This window comes from Thamnophis sirtalis, unplaced genomic scaffold (genome assembly GCF_051295495.1).
Source record: "Thamnophis sirtalis isolate CommonGarterSnake01/CBP01778 unplaced genomic scaffold, rThaSir2_p1.2 scaffold_5, whole genome shotgun sequence".
Classification (NCBI taxonomy): domain Eukaryota; kingdom Metazoa; phylum Chordata; class Lepidosauria; order Squamata; family Natricidae; genus Thamnophis; species Thamnophis sirtalis.
This window is the reverse complement of record NW_028261385.1, coordinates 30,955,467-30,976,056: the sequence shown is the minus strand read 5'-3', so window position 1 is coordinate 30,976,056 and position 20,590 is coordinate 30,955,467. Positions and strand designations below refer to the sequence as shown.

At 34.5% G+C, this 20,590-nt stretch overlaps 2 protein-coding genes across 3 annotated transcripts in view; both read right to left on the bottom strand.

Moving 5' to 3' along the window:
* Positions 1-5,446: 5,446 nt before the first annotated feature.
* IPO11 (importin 11) overlaps positions 5,447-20,590 on the bottom strand; it is a 60,366-nt gene continuing 45,222 nt past the window's right edge. For both annotated transcript variants that reach the window (XM_014053967.2, XM_087715553.1), the window contains 3 exons: positions 11,409-11,504; positions 10,988-11,072; positions 5,447-6,534 (listed from right to left, as the gene is read on the bottom strand). In XM_014053967.2, the coding sequence (XP_013909442.2) occupies positions 6,370-6,534; positions 10,988-11,072; positions 11,409-11,504 (346 nt within the window). In that variant the 3' untranslated portion in view covers positions 5,447-6,369. The remainder of the gene's footprint in view (positions 6,535-10,987; positions 11,073-11,408; positions 11,505-20,590) is intronic.
* LRRC70 (leucine rich repeat containing 70) lies at positions 13,184-20,160 on the bottom strand. Its single transcript, XM_014068830.2, has 2 exons — positions 15,982-20,160; positions 13,184-15,377 (listed from the first exon to the last, which is right to left on the bottom strand). Exon 2 carries the CDS (start codon positions 15,364-15,366, stop codon positions 13,504-13,506), a length of 1,863 nt encoding a protein of 620 aa, XP_013924305.2. The 5' UTR covers positions 15,367-15,377; positions 15,982-20,160; the 3' UTR covers positions 13,184-13,503.

The window sequence follows — 20,590 nt, the reverse complement described above, 5'->3', positions numbered from 1 at the left end:
ATTGTATGTAATGAATATCCAATATATATTTGTCTTGAAAAGATAAGTTAGGATATACAATACGGTGTCCTTAAGAAACTTTGTAGCTCTCCAATCAATCCCGACCAGCATGACCAGTATTCCTAGTTGTATCTCCAAAATCTTGGATGGCAATAATATCTTCATGCTATCTTAAAATTTAGCTAAAAACATCTTATCAGGAACCAGGGAAATTTGGAAGGGAAAGTAATTGTGACTGTGATCAATCCTTTTTTATATATGCTACAAACCCGTTAGAATCTATCAAATTCCTAAATTCCTCCAAAAATGCTTTAAGTGAACTGGCATGTGATGACAAATGCACTACAGAAATACTATTATCTGCTTTATCATATAAAAACATACAAACTAATGCAGTTACAAAATATTAATAACAAATAGCAGTAACATAATCATCCCAAAGCAAAATTGAATTATACGATAGCTGGGCAAGAGTATAAAAAAAATTCCAAATAACTTTCTTTGTTTTTGTTGTACATCATAGTCTTACAAGTCTTTAATTGTTCAGTGGCAGCCAAGATTGCTATATAGTTTTACAAGGGCAGTTATATATATTTTTAAAAGCAATAATAAATAAGATGCTTGAGAAGCTATATAACAATAATTTGCTTAGAATCACACCAGCACCTACTTCTTTTAACCTGCAATCTTTTTTCATCCTGACATTTTGGTGAAGTATTGCTGCCAGCGAATAGCAAAAAAATAATGTCTTTTAGAAACACTCAGCAATCATAATAGTAATTAAGACAGGTATAATAGAGTGTGTACTTCCACAAAATCACATAGTGAGCTGGCTGCTCTAGCACTCTTAAGCAGGATATTGAGATTACAGGGATAAATGGGAATTGAAAATAATGGGAGAAAAAGAAAATGAATCCTGAAACTTTATTCAATGGCTACTCTTCTGGGCAAGATTACAGGTAGAACAAAACAGATCACAAGTTATAGATCTATAGTATATTTAGTATCACTACATATTCTAGACAAATCTAGACAGCATGCTAAAAAGCAGAGACATCACCCTGCCAACAAAAGTGCGTATAGTCAAGGCTATGGTTTTCCCAGTTGCAATGTATGGCTGTGAAGGTTGGACCATAAGGAAGGCTGAGTGCCAAAGAATTGAGGCCTTTGAACTATGGTGCTGGAGAAGACTCCTGTGAGTCCCTTGGACTGAGCAAGGTGATCAAACCGATCAGCCCTAGAGGAGATTGACCTTGACTGCTCTTTAGAAGGCCAGATCCTGAAGATGAAACTCAAATACTTTGGCCACCAAATGAGAAGGAAGGAGTCACTGGAGAAGAGCCTAATTCTGGGAAAGATTGAGAGCAAAAGATGAAGGGGATGATAGAGAATGAGGTGGTTGGATGGAGTCACTGAGGCAGTAGGTGTGAGATTAAATGGACTCTAGAGGATGGTAGAAAACAGGAAGGCCTGGACAAAGGCCTTGGGTCGGACACAACTTTGCAACAAACAACAACATACTCTTATGGCTATTTTCTTCGGATTCTCCAATCCTTTTGCAGGTTGGTGGTGGAGTCGGTGGATTGTACCCGATTGGAGCCTTTCTGCCATTTCCCTATGATTGAAGGTAAAGAGACAAAGCATCGGCTGATGAGTTTCCCCATCCACTTTATAAAGCCCACTGAAGTGTTGAACTTACTTGCTGCTGATTTGGCTTTTCAGAGATTGAAAAAGCCTCTGCCCATTAAATAACTTGATAGGTTTGAGTCTAACTAATTCTTTCATCTCTGAATCTTTTGGAATGGAATTTTCCTCCATCCTTTACTACAGGAATTACAGGGACTGATTCAGAAAAGGTCTCAGAACTTGGAAGAAGAAAACTATCTTCCTAGGTAGAAACATATAAACTTAGCATTGAAAGGAGCTTTCCACTTTATTCTCTAGTGATCCACCTCAGCTTTCATGCTGTTCCAGTTCTAGGCTCTGCATTAAGACATTTCTTCTGTGATGAAAAATTGAAAGAATTGGCAATGTTTTCTACTGAGAAGAAAAGATTGGCTAAGGATATGAAAGCACTCTCAAAATATTTGAAATGATGTCACATAAACATCTTCTCTTATGTGCTCTAATGGCTTTAAATTATAGGAAGACAAATTTCCCGAATGCTAGAAAGTTTTCTAACAGTAAGAAGAGTTTGACAATGCAATTAATTATCTGGGTAAGCTATAGGTTCTTTTTCTTTAGTTATATTCTAGTAGAAGCTATGGAATGATTTGTTTCATATTACTGCAGAAGGTTGGATTTAAATGTGTGAAAAGTGTCTTCTAGCTACATAATATTGTATTATTTTAAACAATCAGGCTAGAATTGCACAGCATACTAAGTTTCAAAAATATTTAGGGAAGGTTAAAACTAAAATTCCTGAAATATGGTGCCCTGACTCCACAGCCCTATTTGTTCCATGAGGATACCACAATACTCTGAGAGACATCATCTACTGGAATGATCAATGATGTGCATATATGTGTGTGTGTGTGTGTGTTCCAACATAACTCTGGAATGCCTTGAGAATTTCAACCAAACTTGGTACATAGATGACCTACTCTCTGGAAACAAATACTGTGGGGGGTAAGACACCCATAAAGCCACTCGGTGTGTGTGTTCTGTTAAGATACAACCTGTTGTGCCTTAAAATGGATTCTACTGTGCAGCACAGTGGAGTTGCCATAGTAACGGCCTCACAGTACTCCATAAGGGAGCACAGTACTCCATAAGGGGGAAAATTCAACATTAGAAATTATGTTTGTTTCAGCCTCACTTCACTCTATATTGTATAGAATCAGTGTTTGTTGAAATAAGTGAATATGGCTTGTAGAATAGCATCTTTCTGCTCACATGGGATTCAAAGCTGTGTGTATCAGTAGGTACATAAAGGGTACATTGAACTCTTCAGGAGTGTGTGTAAAAAAAAAGGAATAAGTGTAAAATAGATTTGAGTTCCTTTTCTTTTGTCCTCTCATAAAAGTTTGCCCATTCAGACTCTGATATTTTTTTCTCATTTTTTTCATTTTAATATATTTATTTATTATTCACTGAAAAAGCATATTTGTGGAGACCTGATTCATTATTCTCTTTCTACTCAATTGAAGTATTCAAGGTGGCTGGAAAGCAATGATGCAAATACAAATTATAAATATTCATATGCACACAAATTAATGTTGAATTCATTAATTGCAGGATGAGTGTCTAGAGTTTAGCAAAAATAATAAATTTCTATTAGAAAAGGTAGTAGCTAAAGGTATTGTTCTCAACTCACCTAGAGAATTTAGCAAGACCTATTTGGTCAAGAGTTGATTTGAATGCACACAGTTCTGTGCTTTCAATGTGTGGTATTTATCACCTAACCATATGAATTTCTCTAATTTAATGAAGAAATTAACTATACAGTAGATATGGCATGGAATAAGAGTTTCAGTAAATTACTTCACCTGTTAGCTTTCAGGCCAATAGCAGCCACTTTCTCTCCATTGTACCCATTTTTAAAGACCACCTATGTTATAGCCACAAAATTTCAAATGTATCCAGAAGGCCGTCCCGAGCTTCGTTTTTTATGGCAGAGGCACTGCGAGCCAGTGCTTCGCTGTTTCTTTTTTTATATATATAAAGTTTATTACTTAATTTTTGTTACACAATAAAAAATTATTTTGTGAACAGAGTATTGTCTGGATTCCCCATTTAACATTTCTGCAAACACATAATTCATTCTACATTATTTCCAATTTTGGCCCCGTGCCTTTTGCTGTTTTCAGGGTGGCCCCATGGGACAGATCTAAGTACCCCACGGGTTGGATTCGGCCCCCAGGCCTTGAGTTTGATACTCCTGCTCTAGATCAATGAATGCACCCATTCAATAGTAGTTTCTCACTGAAGCAATTTTCAGGATCAGAGATGTTCAGGTACATCTGTAGCAATCTTCAAACCCAGTTCTCTTAACAGACCACAGGCTTTCTTCTCATATGTGTTTTCTGCTACCTTTCAGATGTATATTACAGTATTAACTCTCCAAAGCATACAATGAATTAATGGCAAATTCTGTTTCCAAATAGTTTTTTTAGATAGAAAATGTTTTCATTAGAAGCTGTGATTATGCTAAATAACTTTCTTATTCAGTACAGATATTTCAGATAAGACTGATATATCATTACTACATTGGCTATCTTTTTTCTTCTTAACATTTAGAAAGGGTTAGAATCAGTTGTCTGAAGTGGCCATTTATCCAGTCACAAATTGGAATTGTGCTTCTGTAAAGTAGTGTTTTTAATTGAAAGTGTATTTGCATTTTTAATATGCATGATTGAAATGTGCTCTTCAGCTTCTGAAAATCATGCAGCCCTAATTAAAAGAAAGGGAAATTGAATATGTAACTACATTGACCACTACTTAAAAAATCATCATGGGCTCACTTTAAGATAACAAAAAGGGAGGTGACTACATATCAGAAATATCATCTATAGCTTCCTGCTTGTGTATTGGATAATACAATCCAGTGAATTTTTAGCACAGATCAAAGCTTGGATGAGCCTGGATAGCACTGCTTTGAACATTGGCAATATATGCAGTATCTGAATATAAAGGAGGCCATTTAGTGAACACAAAAGAACAACCCAATCAACATTTAGAAAACGAGCCACATTGATATGCTTTAGAAGAAAATATGATAATGCCATGATAAACTCAAATATCATTTTTTTAAAAATAGCCAGTCCAGGTATTGAATAATATTTAGATCTGTACAGAAGATACAAAGATTATTGGTACCATCTGAAGGCATAATATTGAGATCTGATGCCAAGTATTACCAATATTTTGGATATTATCTATTTTGAATACATTACATAATTATGGTCTTAATCCTGAAGTTGTTTCACACTGTGCAATATTTCATACTACAGACATATCTAAGAGGATGGGATTTATAACACAGAATACTGTGTGACAATTTTACTATTTAAATATGCATTCTTTATTCTGCAACAAGTGTATTAAATGAAGCATTGATTATCAATTACTGATAAGCCCTTTATGTGTTGAGAGAAGAACACAGAATGAATCAGAAGATATTTGTTTCTGGAAAATTTAATTGAAATGTTTAGTTTTATAATTTGAAAATGCTAGATATTATTTTCTAGTATACTTAATAACCTACAGTTTACAGATCTTCTTCAAAGGGTAATCTTAAATTACTTATAGTTGTCATATAATTGTTGTATTATACAATCTTATTAGTATTTTGTCAAATGTACTTTTAAAAAGTCCCTAAAACAAAATTTAGACAGGCGTAAGAAGCCTTGCCTAAAAATTTAAAGAAGTGCCTCTCCTTAAAATAGGAGACATGAGAGAAAAATGTGAAATTGGGCAGGGAACATATGGAGAGAGACGTTACATATTTTATTCATTTTTGTTTTATTTTTTACAATATTTCAACTCAAAATCTTTTTCAACCCGCCTCCCTGACCTGAAATCTTTATGTTCTCTTCTGAAAATTTTAATATTTTAGCCTTACAATTACCCTACAGTAATTCAGAAAGACATAAAAATAGTACAGGGTTCACTATTTTTAACCCTATGAGGATAACATCTTTATACAATAAAAATTATATTCAAATCATATTGTAAATTCATCCTTCAAAGAGATCAGAGATCAATTGGGTTATCAAGGGAAAAATAATTGATCAAAACAATTCTTGTATCTAAAATCAAACCAAACCAAATTAATTTCTTGTAAATGGTTCAGCAAAATAATTTTAAAACAGTAGAATGACTTCATTACTTCTTTTCATGCAAAAGACTAGTATTCAACTCCCCATAGAGGAAATTATAGTAATACTTTCCACTATTTATACAGCTGAATTGCTTGGTGGAGCATATGTATGTTTGGCATCCTTTCCTGCTGCAAACTTTAATTTAAAATCTAACATTTTATTGCAGTTTTAACAGTTAGCAATAGTATAAGGCAATCTAAGCAAGCTAATATCCTTACAGAAAAATATGTGTAGATATTATTATTATTGAGAAGAATTCATGATTCTGAGTTCAGTCATCATCATTCCACTAATGGTAAATTAAAAACCTATTTTTTAATAGAATCTGCTTTTGCAAGTTTTTCAATTATAGGTTATAGTATGTAGGAAAAAAGACAATAAAACTATCAGAAATAGTATATATTATCTCAATTGGATTTCAATTTTAAAAAAGTGAGCCATCTCTTAATTTCTAATACAAACTCTCTATTTAAGTTGATTTTGTAATGAGATGGAAAGCTGCTCATTTTGCCTCTATTTTGAAGATACAGATTTTGTCTCCATTTATTCAGAATCCTTGTAAGAAGTCTTGTAGTTGAGCAACTATTTCTGTATCTACAGTTTCCATAAGAGCTTGAAAGCTTTGTTCTCCCAGCAATTCCTGCTGTGCTTTTAGTTTCTCATATACAAATTGCTGCAGTGACACAGAGTGTACTGGATCCTTTAGTGCAAGCTGCAGGATAAAGATAAGAAAAATATATAATTTAACAAAAGAGGCAAACCTGTAATAATCAGTCTTCTAATCTTAATGGCAGTGAAAAGGGCTTTTGTTTCCTGTACTGCTTACACTGAAAACATAGTCTACCAGTTGAATCCTTGAAAAGAAAATTTCTGCTACTTCATCAATTGAAATGAATACACTTAGCTTCAGTGCCTATTGTATAACATAATTATGTACTGTGAACTTCATATCTGTGTTTTTGTCTTTAGTTATTCAAGGCGGATGTTAACAGTCCAACAGACCGATAAACATTTGAGATGTTTTACTCACATACAAATGGTAAATATAACATTATCTGTACGCTTTATGATACTATACGTTTTACAGAAAATTCCTTCTTAGAAATGCTATTAAAAGAATAAGTTATAGAAATCTTGAGCCCTTTGAGGCAGCAGTCCTCAAAGAGTAATCCATTCTTAATCTGTTTTAAAAACACAATGAAACTGTAAAGGAAGAAAATGACATTTTTATTTAGCCCATGAACAAGTATATCTAGACAGCAAACTGAAAATTTTCGAATGCAGGTTATCATCCTTCTCTATAGTGATATGATGAATGCCAATTTAACTTACTATACTTCTAAATTTGGATCTTCATAAATATAATTTGTCAGTAAAAGAGTGCCCCCCTCTCTGTAATTACTCTTTTTTGTCAACATATAAGTAGGCAACTTATTTGCGAATAACATCAAGACCTCAGCTATGTATCCAATTTTCTATGAGAAATGAGCAAAAACATACTTCTCCACAGTTATCAGAAAGGAACCAAAAGGAAAAAAAATCATGCAATACCTCACCCCCATATTCTACTGCAAAAAATTTCTGAGAAATTTTTGGTGAAATTTGCAGTATGAACAAAGAATTGAAATTGAAAATTAAAAATAGACAGAGTCGCTGACAATAATATTGTAAGCCCTAATGTTGAATTTTAAAGTTGTATCTTTAAAAAAAGTATATAATAAATAAAATAAAATTATATACAGCTCAGGATGATATAAAAAAATGAAAACAGCAATTTACACCTACAAAAAGAATCTCTATACAGTGGCTAAGTACACATAGTCCTCATCTTAGCCTGTTCATTACAGGTCATTAAACAGATCAGTCAGGTGACTAATCTTATTTTACAAGTTTTTTGTGGCAGTCATTAAGTGAACGTGTAACTGTTAAGGGAACCAATGGTCACTATTGGGCAGTTTTGTTGAGAACTGGAAGTAAATGCTGGTTTTTGAAAAAAATGTAATAAAATGTGGTCACATGACATAAATGTGGACCAGTTGCTGAGCTCCCAATATGCAGCCAGAAGGCCCCAGTCATTGGAACTTAAGAAGCTGGTCATAAGTACCGCCAGGGAAATCCATTGTAAGTAACTGGTCGTAAGTCAAGGACTACCTGTGTATTTTATATATCCAATTCCTGAGCTTAAAATAGTGAAAGAAAAGTCTTCTTTACAAAGACATTCCTCTTCAAATTTCATTCCCTAAATTTAGTATTGGCACAGCAACACAAAATAATTCCAAAAGAAGAAAAAAATAATGTGCCGTCTCAAGTGGCTAAGGCACTGTAATGGTATGTGGGAATGACTTGGGAGACAGGCTGCCTAGAGAATGTTTGAGTAAGAACCAACATAGTCCACAGTTGAATAGGGGCAAGAGGCTTAGAAGAGACCCTTTCTAATTTCTCAGGATATAAAACCGAAAGAGGGACTGGCACACATGCAAGATCTTAATGTGGCCTTTCCTGGTCCTTTTGGTAAAACTGGTAGGAATCAGGCTACAAACCAATAGGCCACAATTTCTAATCTGGCCTTAGGCACAAAGCCAGCTCTGTGATTTTGGGTCAATCAGTCTTTTAGCCTAGGAAGGAGACAATGGCAAACCACCTCTGAAATTTTACAAGAAAGTTGCAGGACTTGTTCAAGTAGTCACTAGGAATTAACACTGACTTGAAGGCACCAAAACAAACAAATTAAAGTGCAGGTCAAAAAGTTCATATATACCAGTTTGGACATTAACAGTGATTCAGAATTACTTAATTATTATTAATTACTAAATCTAATGTCTATCTCAAGATTTACAGCAGGATTGAAAACCAAAAGGTATTAATGCATTCTATATTTGTCTGAGACTAAAAGGGCACTGGGTAATACAGAAGTGAAATCACTATATTGCCAATAAGAAGAGTAATATATATTTAAATGAAAGTATATAATGAAACATCATAACAAGAATAATCCTTGGGAGGAAAGTACAGTTGCTTTTAATTTCATATATTGGAACTTTCCTATTCAAAGAATGTTTTTAATTTCGAGCTTTTTACCTCACTCTACATTCCCACTTAAATCAGTGCCTTCAGATATATTGGTTTATACCCTCACATTCTCAAATTAGTATTGGTGTATTGAAATAGTAAGCAATCTTTAAACTTTTCTTCCATGAACCTTTATGGATGAAAAAAACTGAATTATGTTCATCTTGCTCTCAATGGATATTGTTAATGTCTTCCATTTATACTAGTAGGTTGTAAGAGTGAACTCTGTGATAATATGATTCGCGAAGAGCATTGAAGAATTACTGTACAGCTTGCTATATTCTCCACTTTTCTCCCTGCAAATTACTTTAACAATTCAGTGCTGTATGCCTGCCATAGTATTGTTATTTGAACAAAGACATATAAAGGGATAACACATTATGTACAGTTTAACTGTCAAATTATTAATAGCATCAAATGTCCTTAGGCAACAATAAGAAGCCACTTTGTCTATCAGATTAATTTATTCACCGTCAGCTATTTTGTAATTATCAGCTTCTCTACAATATTTCTAAATAGCCATCACTTTTTACAGAATATTTAATATATTATTAGAAGCTAATAATATTTTTTAAAAAAATGATAGATATAAAATGTCCCAAATTAAAGATCTGATTTAGCTAAAATCACTCACTTATAATGATGCTAAGAAAGAAGTACAGTGGATACCTGAGTTTTTGTAAAGTGAGAAGAAAGTAATACCACTGTCTCTGCAAGAACTATCTTGGCCCTCTTTCAACTGGCACCCAGCAACTACCTCTTCATTAATCTATTGAGCTGCTTCCAACCCAGCTGGTTATTATTGAATTCTCAGTATCTATGCTGAGCTTGCTTTTATCTTCCTTTTACCATCACATATGTTTTGCTGTCTAATGATTTTTAGACTGTAAGCCTGGAGGCAAGTATTGTATGATCACAGATTTCTATAAGGTCCTATAAGGAAGAATGTTTTAAGTAGCATTTTGAATAATTAGGGAGAAAAAAACCTTCTTTATGGGCTTCACGTGGAGAGTTTTTTTTGTCATGGAGACAGAAGTAGAAACTAACAGGGCATCTCTGAATTAAGGTAAAATAGTGTTCCACAGGTGATTCAGATGACATTTCTCAAACACCTTGACACTAACTAAGGCTTGTAAGTCTGGGACATGGCAGAAATAGTCCAAAACATCTGGAAATCACCAAATAGCTTAGCCTTAAATCCATGGATTCCAACTGATGATTATTGCTTTGTATACACTTTTCTGCTAAAGACTTTATGACTGAACAGAAGAGCTTATAGTAATTTTAAGTCTCAGAAATTTGGAATGCTCAGGTATACATCTATAGGTATGTACAAAACATTTTAAGACTAAAACATTCTGACTCCAAACTGTTCCATTTTGACCTCACTGAATGTGTTTTGTTGTTGAAAATCAGCCATTCTGTGGTGAGAATGAAAGGGGACTTTTTGTATTGAAAAGCTTCAACCTTAGAATATTTTGCACATCTCTTTCTATTAGTACCCAAAAGTACTAAGTAGCCAGCATTCTCAGATGAAATGATAGCATGAAGTTGTTTCTCATTTGAATTGTCAAAATGAGATGAACCAGAAACAGCACATTATTTGTCTATTTACATATGCCTCTGGTTTGGGATGGATAGAATTTTCCTATTTTTATTTTCTTATAACACTTTTATCACAACACAATTTAGTCAATTTAGTCAATTTAGTGTAGTGATTAAGAGACAGACTAGAAACCAGAAGACTCTGATTTCTAATCTCATTTTAGCCACAAGACCAAGTAAGTGATATGGGGTCAGTCACTTCTCTCAGCTCTCAAGGCAATGGCAAGTCAGAAATAAAAACTGACTTGATTTTGAATTTTGAACCACAAATTATGTTTCTCTGGATTATTATTGTTCTTACTGATATTTAATGTGCAATTACTATTTTGTCTCCTTTAATCCCCCCCCCCCCCCATCTCAAACATTCAATGTCTGGAGGGTCAATGTTTTATCATCAGTTTCTCTTAGAATAATTATACATCCAGAAGGAAGAAAAGGTTATCTTAGAAACTGCTGAAAATTAATTAATATAATTAAGAATTTGACTATACCATCTTTTTTCTTTTGTCCTGTTCTGTGGGTGGCTCTTCATCTTCTATCACTTTTGGCTCTTCAAAACTAGACATCAACATGCAACTAAAAAAGAATGCAAATATATTAGACTTCCAAAGATTCTAAGAAGGGCTTTAAGGAATTGTATAAATGTGTGTTGTTCAAAGCTAAAGACTTTTACAGAAGTATGCATGAAGAGTATTGTTCAAAGTGAACAATAATAAAAACTTGAAATGAATATCTTGAAAATGCATTTAAAATATTATTTATCTTTATGAGCCAATCTACATTTATAATATTTCTATATAAGAAGAATATCAAAATGCATCTACTCCCTCTAGTGACAAACTAGGCTAAAACAAGTTACTTATTCTGGTAGCTTCACTGCAGTATGCACATGCAAAGTAAAGTTCTACTTACTCTTTGAATGTTCTTGTTTCTATATCTTCAGTCATAACATCATGCAACCCTTCAACTGAAATATTTATGATACCACAGAATTTATCTTGGACAATACTAGAAAAGACATGGAAATTATTTAAATTGTTTAGTTAAATAGAACGCAAGTTTAGCATTACTTTTACTATATCTTTTCAGTTTTCTTTTCTTTGTTTAATGCTTAGCTGATCACTCACGTTTATCCCAAAACTAAGAATATCCTGGTTTCGGAATAATGTGTAATAACCAGTATTATATAGTTTCTACATGGAAAATAGTTGCAATTCAGAGATAGAGTGAACACACATGATAACTAAATAGACTACAATCTAACTATAAAAAAGTTAGGCTGCAATTATTTCCTTGTTACACAAGTGTAATACAATCTATCCTGACAATCCAGTCACATTGGCATACGTATGTTTAATAACATGTTTTTGTTTAACCAGTGATCCTGCTCAACTCTTCCCTATGTAATCCATAAAGCTAAGGACTCTGCAAGCCTCAAATATATATTTCATTTTGACAGCAGGACAATACTCAGGAATATTAAAATTCAAATCAGTGTAACTCAACAACAGACATCTACCAGAATTAGGCAGTTATTCACCATCTCTCTATGACTCCTGGATGTACTTTCCCTTTCCAATTATTTTTCTTCTTCTTGGAATAATAGGAGCACACTTTTAAATCAATGAAATGCAACATGGATCATTTTTATTTTCTAAAAATTCATAACTAGAACAGTGGTGGGATGCAAACGTTTTTGCTACTGGTTCTGTGGGCATGGCTTGGTGGACATGGCAGGGGATACTGTAAAATCTACATTCCCACCCAACTCCAGGAGAAGGTTACTGCAAAATCACCATTCCCTCCAATCAGCTGAGACTCGGGAGGCAGAGAATAGATGGAGGTGGGGTCAGTCAGAGGTTGTATTTGCAGGTTCTGTGAACTACTCAAAATTTCTGCTACCAGTTCTCCAAAACAGGTCAGAACCTGCTGAATACCACCTCTGAACTAGAACTACCAGTATATAGGGCCATAAGGCACTCTAGTATATAAAAACAATGCTTGCTTTGCACCATTAGTAGATGTATACATATTGCTGTTTTTTTTAAGTAGAGTTCCTGGAAGATTATAATTACTCCATGTACCACATCAAGATTTTTTCCTTCTTTGAGTCTAAGGATATGCTTTGAAAGAAACTGAAATTCAAACTAAATCTCTTTTCTCTTATTCCTTCTGTTTTCTACAGTTTTGATACCATACTGTACACTCCTACACCACGATAGGGCAAGCCACTTGTATACAAACAAATAGCACCCCCTCCTTTAGCACTGAAGTTGTTACTTAGTTGAGTAATAAAATGTCTGCAAGAAAACAACCAAACTCAGAGAGCACCAAGGAGCCGACATACACTATACCTATACCTATACAATTTGGCCTCCACCAACTTTTTCATAGGGCAACAAAAATTACATGGGAGGAAGTTGATAAAATCAGCTGCTGCCTCCTCTAGCAGAAGTGCTATGGACTATTAAAAACAAACAAAAACCTCCAATATGCAAAGTGCTTCCTTTGGAACTTCTATCAGAGGGAAATGAGGATTGAAACCAGAATAAATAATTTTTCTTGTGAATATTGTTTATTCCAGATAATGTAATTTTTATGCAATAATTTCATAATAAAAGCTGTCTTATCTAACAAATATTGCAGAGCTTTATGATGGTATCCAAAATAGCTGGTAATATGAAATTCTTTCTAGGAATTTATCAATAGTAACGAACAGTTAAAAAAATCTATCCAATATAAAATTTATGCAGAATGCTAAATATAAAATAACATTAATGATTAATAATTGCTATAGGCAGATCAATTAAAATTGAGTAATTATAGATAAAACATAGTTACAATCAATAAAATGCAGATATTAAAATTAGAACAAAAGGTAAAGGTTGAAAAAATATTAGCTGCATTTCAACCTCCCAGCGTAACATCAGTAGCTAAACTTGCATTTACAAAACTCATCTACTGGTGCCTTCTATACACATGAAAAGAAAAAAATGTGATGAATGTATTACAGTGCTGAATGTTCAAATAAGATAACCTGTGCTTGGTTTTCAAGGGCCGTTGATTTAGAAAGTTCAACATGATTCAATTCAGAACTTCCCAGCGGGTTCTGAGATACTGTAACATTGTAACTACCAGCCTGATAAAAGCCATAGTATTCTATTGCATTGTCAGAGTTCTTTTGCATATTGTACTTCTGTTTCAATTTAATAATTTTGTATAACAAAAAGAAGATCATAGCACAGGCCAAAATGAAAAAGATTAATAAAATGTCAAAAGCCTGCTTTAGTTTCTCTACCTGCTGTGAACAAATTAGTGATGTTTTAAATGATACAGAAACAGCTTCCGGAGATGGTACTTTATTTTCTTCCATGGTAAAATGAACAGGTAGCTTGTGTGTTGCTATTTGTTCTTGTTTTGACTTCCTATTAGAATTTTCTTCGAGATTTTGATAAGCAGATGTATAAGATGCTTTTACCAATGATGTAACTGCATTTGAATTGAAGTTCAACTGTTCTTGAACTGTATTCCTTGTGAGGTACATATTCTGTGCCATTAATGAAGTAGTAAAACTCTGCTGGATTCCTGCAGATTTACTGTTCTTGAAAATTTCAAGGCTTGTACTGTTGAAACAATTTTTGAACAAATGCAAGCTAGCATAATTCATATATCTTCCATGCAGACTGGAAGGACTTTGGCAAAGGAGTTTCACAGAGATAGAAAAAGCCGCTAGCCAATTCATCAATCTCTGTAATTTGCAGCTACAATCCCAAGGATTGTAATTTGCCTGTAAATGAGTTAAAGAAATCAAAGGCTTGAGTACTATAGGCTGTAAAAATGTAAGATTATTGAAAGATAGATCAAGTATTTTCAAAGATGATCCTATTCCTCCAAAAGTATTACCTGAAATATCAATTATTTTGTTTCTGTCAAGATGCAAAAACTTCATATGATCCAACAATGAGAAAGTATGGGAATTGATGTTTACTAAATTATTATCACTTAAAACTAACCTTTTAAGATTGACTAGCCCTGAAAATCCATTTGGACTAATAGTGTTTATTTTTGCACCTTTTAAAAATAGATATTCAAGCTTGCTAAGTCCTTTAAATGCAAAAGGAGGAACTGACACAATAGGGTTTCGTGACAATGAAAGTTTTTGAAGTTTCCCCAGTAGTAGAAATGCTGTGGATGGCACACATGTTAAATTATTTCCTTCAAGGTGCAAGTCTGTAAGATTATCAAGGTCCTGGAATGCTCTGTCTGATATTTGTGAAATCTTATTATTTGCTAGGTTCAGAATTCGAAGATTAATCATGCCAAAGAAAATGCGGCTACCAAGGATCCTGAGGTGATTGTTTTGCAGCATTAGATAATGAACGGAAGTGAGGTTACCAAATAATCCTTCGGAAACAAAGTCAATTTCATTATTCTGAAGATATAAAGAATGAAGATTTGAAAGTCCTTCAAATGTTCCAGGATACAAATATTTTATATAATTATTATTCAGCTGTAGATACCATAATTTTTTCAATTCAGCGAAGATATTTGGATATACATATACAATGCCAGAATTGTCCAAGTGTAGTACAACAAGCTGCTGGAGGCTTATCAGTGCATTGGGATTTATGTGTGATATATTGTTGCCACTTAAGTACAAAAATGAAGTATTCTGTGAAAAATTGTTTGGAATAAAAGAAAGACTTGAATTACGACAGTCAACTTGTCTGCCTCTACACTGATGGCAAACTGATGGACAACAAAATATATCCTTTTGGATTATCATCAGCAGAAGACAAATAAAAATATGCCAAAATGACTCAAAGTGATGAAGTTGATACATATCCCAGGCTTTGACTCTCCAAGTCATCTTTGACTGCGCTATCAGGAAAAAAAGTTTAAAAAATGCTTATTCAAAATTTTCATAGCTCATTATTTTTATCATTATTACTCGTACAATTATTTAGAAGTGCTACAGGGAGTCCTCAATTTACGACCACAATTGAACCCTAAATTTCTCTTGCTAAGTGAGCCATTTGTTACGTGAGTTTTGCCCCATTTGTTATGTGAATCACTGCAGTTATTGTTAGTAACTTGGTTGTTAAGGGAATCTAACTTCCCATTGACCTTGCTTGTTAGAAAGTCACAAAAGGGGACCACATGACCCTGGGACAATGAAGTCCCTTTTTCAATGCTATTTTAACTTGAACAGTTACTAAACGAACTGTTGTAAGTCAAGGACTACCAAATTTATTATACTTTATTCCATTTATAGTTTAAATTAAATTTACATTTACCATATTTAAAGATGGTTAATGATAAAATTAAATGCTTGCATTATTTAAACAGAATATAAAAGTTGTTACAAAATTGTCAGATAAGTTATGTTTTAGGTTATAAATTATATTCTTTAATGACTTTAATGACTCATCCTTCATAACAACATTTCTAGTATTCTATGTTTAAAATATATTAAAATTCTCACCCAGAATATGAAGCTCATTTTGTCAGTTAACTATTTTCCTTCTGTTGAAATTTCTCACTTTGCCTACCAGTCCTGCAATTGTTCCTACAGGAAATATTCTTCCCATCGGCTCCTCTACAATGACTGGCTGAAATCAAATTACCATGGATACAGGAAACTGAGAGACAGGAAGTCATTTTATCTGCAGTTCTGAAATGCTGATGGAAAAAAAATCTCTAACTTATTTTAAAACTAAACTTGATATATTTTTCTTCTCCAACTACTGAATAGATTGAAGCAAATCTAAATATAAGAGCAATTAAATATGTAAGGTGTTTGCAAATGGTGAAACCAATTGCTTATAAGCAGAGAAAGAAATACTTCACTGTATTCAAACTTAGAAAGCCCCCCCCCCCAAATCAAACTATTACTAAAACAAATGTTATGATCCATGCAGAATGCGTGAATGCATATAGAAGAAATGGCCATAAGTAGCAAAAATGATAGTTATAAAAGAATCAATTGCTGATCTGTGGCCACATACATAATGCCCTTGGCTTTGCTTCACTGCCACCAGATTTTTTGTAAAAGTCTGTGTTTTTGCTTTTTCTTCCCTTGCGCCAGGCAGCACACCTTCTATTTAGCCAATATGACAGCATTATAAACCATAGAAGCTTTCCACTTTTCTTTATACTTTGCTTGCTGCTTTTGTTTTTTCAAAGCAAGGGGGAATGAAGTACAAATAAATAAGTGTCCACTTTATGGGATCAGAGCAAAAAGCACTCCCCAAGGCATCCAGAAAATAATTACATTGCTTCAGAAGGAGACAAAATTTTACACTAAGAAAATAACGCCAAAATAACTATAAAGGAAAACTATCAAAGCTGCCTCTAATGTGTTTCCTCCAGAGCAACAGAATCAAATAACTTCAGAAATTAATTGCTTAAAGCTCCACAATATTAGCGGTACTGATCTCAGACTGGTGCTGTTTTTGAATATGAAGTAGTCCTAACAAATGTTGCTGAATAGATAAGACAACTGATTTCTTAAAATTCTTTTTGAAGAGGAAGTGTTGTGCTACAATAAGACAAAAAAGGTCCTCTAATTGGCCTGATCCAGTCAATTATTACTCCATGATTTCATATATATATAAGATTGAGATTGTCTTGGCAACGTTTCAGCAAGGTCTCATTTGCCATCTTCAGGCTGGGTTTTGGGCTTAAAGTGTGATCGGAGGTGCCGTCTTTCTATAAATCTTGGTGTGTGTGTGGAGTGCTGGCTTTGTTTCAGTAAGTGGAATGATTGGTTGTGTGGTTGTATCATGATTGGTAGATTGGTGCTGGCTGTGTGTCTATTGTTGTTTCGTGTTGTAACGGCCTGGGTGGTGGGTGGGTCTCGTTAATTGTTGACTAGGGCAGGCTTCCAGATGTCTGGTAGGTGGAAGGTATCGTCATGTTATTCATGTTGTGGGGGTGTTTCTCTATTTCGATAGCTTCCATAATTATTCTCTTGTTGAAATGTTCTGTTTTGGAGATTAACCTTCAAAATTAATTTCATGTCCTGTAGCTTTAAGGTGCTGGAAAAGGGAGGAAGTTTTTTTTCTTTTTTTCTTACTGCGTTCTTGTGTTCTGCGATGCGTGCATTTATTCTCCTGTTCCTTTGTCCTATGTATATTGCAGGGCAGATTTTTGCATGGTATTTTGTAGACTCCTTGGTTTTCTAGTTAGATTTTGTCTTTGGGGTTTCTTAAGATGTTGGCTATTTTTTGGTCAGTGTTGAAGGCTGTCTTGATATTGTGTTTTGTGGAGAATTTTGCTGATTTTATCTGTGATGACTTTGATGTAAGGGAGGAGTGCAATGCCATTGTCCTGTTCTGTGTCTTGGTTATTGGGGGGAGTCTCCCTTTGGATTAGGTTGGTAATTGTTTTTCTTTGGAATCCATTGGAGATTAATACGTTTCTGAGAGTGTGTAATTCAGTTTTCAGGTGGTATCTTTGTCGGGTAGGCGTTCGGTTCTGGAGATGAGGGTCTTGGTTACAGAGTTGATCTGTGCAGGGTGGTGATGGGATTGTGCATTTAAGTAGCGGTCGGTGTTTTTTTTTTCCCAGTAGATAGTGTGTCCTAGGAAGCCATTGGGTTTTTTGTAGATTAGGACGTCCAGAAAGGGAAGTTGGTTGTTTGCTTCTATTTCCATGGTGAATTGTATTTTGGGGTGTAGGCTGTTGAGATGTGTGAGGAAGTTCTCCAGTTTTTCTATCCTATGTGGCCAAATCACGAAAGTGGAATCACTTTTTTTTGGAAGTGATTTGGATCTCCGTTGCTGATCAGCCATATTCTGGGAGGCTGATCCAACTGCCGAGCAGCTGCCGTCGCCGCCATCGTTCGCCACTGCTGCCTGTCACTGTCGCCGCACCAACCCCCAGGTATAGGAAACCACCGCGGCCCAGTCTGTGATGTAATATTCGCTCCATAAGACGCACAGATATTTCCAATCACTTTTTGGGGCAAAAAAAGTGCATCTTATGGAGCGAAAAATATGGTACTTACACAATAGAGACACATAGAAAAATGACCAATTAAGCATTAGATCCAGGATCAAATCTAATCAGAATAGCAATCCAAATTAAAGCACAGAGACTTCAGTTGAATGCATCCCATCATAGGGTTTGTGAAACACTCTTAAAATTAGGAAGTTTTTTCTAGCATTTAGTCAGACTTCACCTCTTATGGTTAAATTAATTTTCCAGCAATTCTGGAATAAAAGAGAACATAACCTTTACTTCATTCTCTTGGAATCATTTCTAATATTTGAAAGTGCTATTGTATTTCCTCTCAGCTGACTTTTTAAAAGGCTAAACATAACTAGATCATTCTCTTTTCGGTGATAATTTTCTAATCAGCTGATCATCCTTCTTGTGGCTTCATCCTTGAATAATCTCTGAGGTCATCCCAATTTCTCTGAATTCTTTTTGTAGTGTGGCCTCCAAAACTGGATATAGTAATTGAAATGGGGCATGACCAAAATAAGAATACAAACAATTACTTCCTGTGATTTGTAAATTATTATGTTGATGTAATCCAAAACTTCATTTGCCTTTCTGGCAGTCATATTACGCTGATGGCTCATATTCAGTTTGCAATCAACTGCTATACTGAGATTTTTTTTTCCAAGTGTCTTCACCAACCAGATAGCCCCACCCCCACCTTCTATACCCATACATTTAATTTTTGTTTCCTAAGTTTAGTGACTTCTCTATTAATTTTTATTTTGTTACTTTCAATGAAGTTCTGCATCGTACCAAGATAGTTTTGAATGCTCTTTCCCTCTTCTAGGATATTAGATATCTCACTACAGGGAGTCATCATAATAACATTGGAGAAAGTGCAGCAACAATAGGCCAAGAAGCATGCATTAAGCTCAGGGAGTTGAGACAATATTTAATACATAATATTAACTCTTTTAAATGTTTCATATTTTTTATGAAGTTTTAATTATTTTACTGTATTTTTTAAGTCAACCAGAGATGTTAATTAAGTTGGAAGCATAAACATTTTCTAAAAAATTTTTAAAAAGAAATTAGACATTTATTAAACTTTTTTTTGCTGATCAGTTTAATTATCTGTATCAATTGCCATTGTTTATATAGATGCAGTAAATTAAACTGTGGGTTTAATTGACCAAATCTCATAACTACTATTCAATCTGTAGAGTCTGAGGATATGAAGAGAATCCTTAAATAGCTCCCCATATGCCATTATTCTACCTGCCAGCCCTGGAATGCAGCTGACTTCTCCAGTTGAATCTAAGGCTTTCTGAGAAAAAAATATTAAATCTATTAATCCTTAGTAATGAAACTCTAATTTTATTTATTTTTCATTTACAACAATCTTTTCTTACTGGGCTTGCCTCTTCCTCAGTAGCTGCTTAAGGTCTACAACATTCTGATCTGGAAGGATGGGAAAATCTCTTGAGCAAAAATATATTTCCTTTATTTCCACCAGAATGTGGAAATATGTTTATGGATGAAAAAATTATGTATCTAGGTTTAACTCTATTACTGCTATTATCCAATACAGGTAATCCTCGAGTTACAACAGTTCACTTAGTGACCTTTTGAAGTGTGTGAGATAACACCCAAGTGTTTATGACAAAGTCCCAAAATTACAAATGTTGCCGTCAATTCGACCTTATGAATGACCATAGAGGCACTGCAACATTCACCCTATTCCCTTCCCCGCTCCCAACAACTACTTCTCCCCTCCCATCCTGCTACATTGAACTACCTTGCAAAGTTCTGTCTCCTCTCTGCCACAGTTTCCTTGCTTTTGAGGGAGAGGAGAGGACAATGATTTTGCTCCCAGCATCCAATTGGCTTGCAAATGCTTTTCGCACTGAGAGTGAAATCTTCTGGGGGCCATGATCTCGCGTGACTTCAGGCACCCATTTGTGTTTGCAGAGAATTTGTGCATGAAGTCATGCGAGATCATGGTCCCAAGAACATTTTTGCCTTGCCGTGAAAAGCATTTGCAAGCCGATCAGAGGCTGAGAGCAAAATCGTATAGCTTCCAGAGTCTGATTGGCTTGCAAATGCTTTTCATGCAGGGAGTGAAATGTTCTGGGGACCGTGAT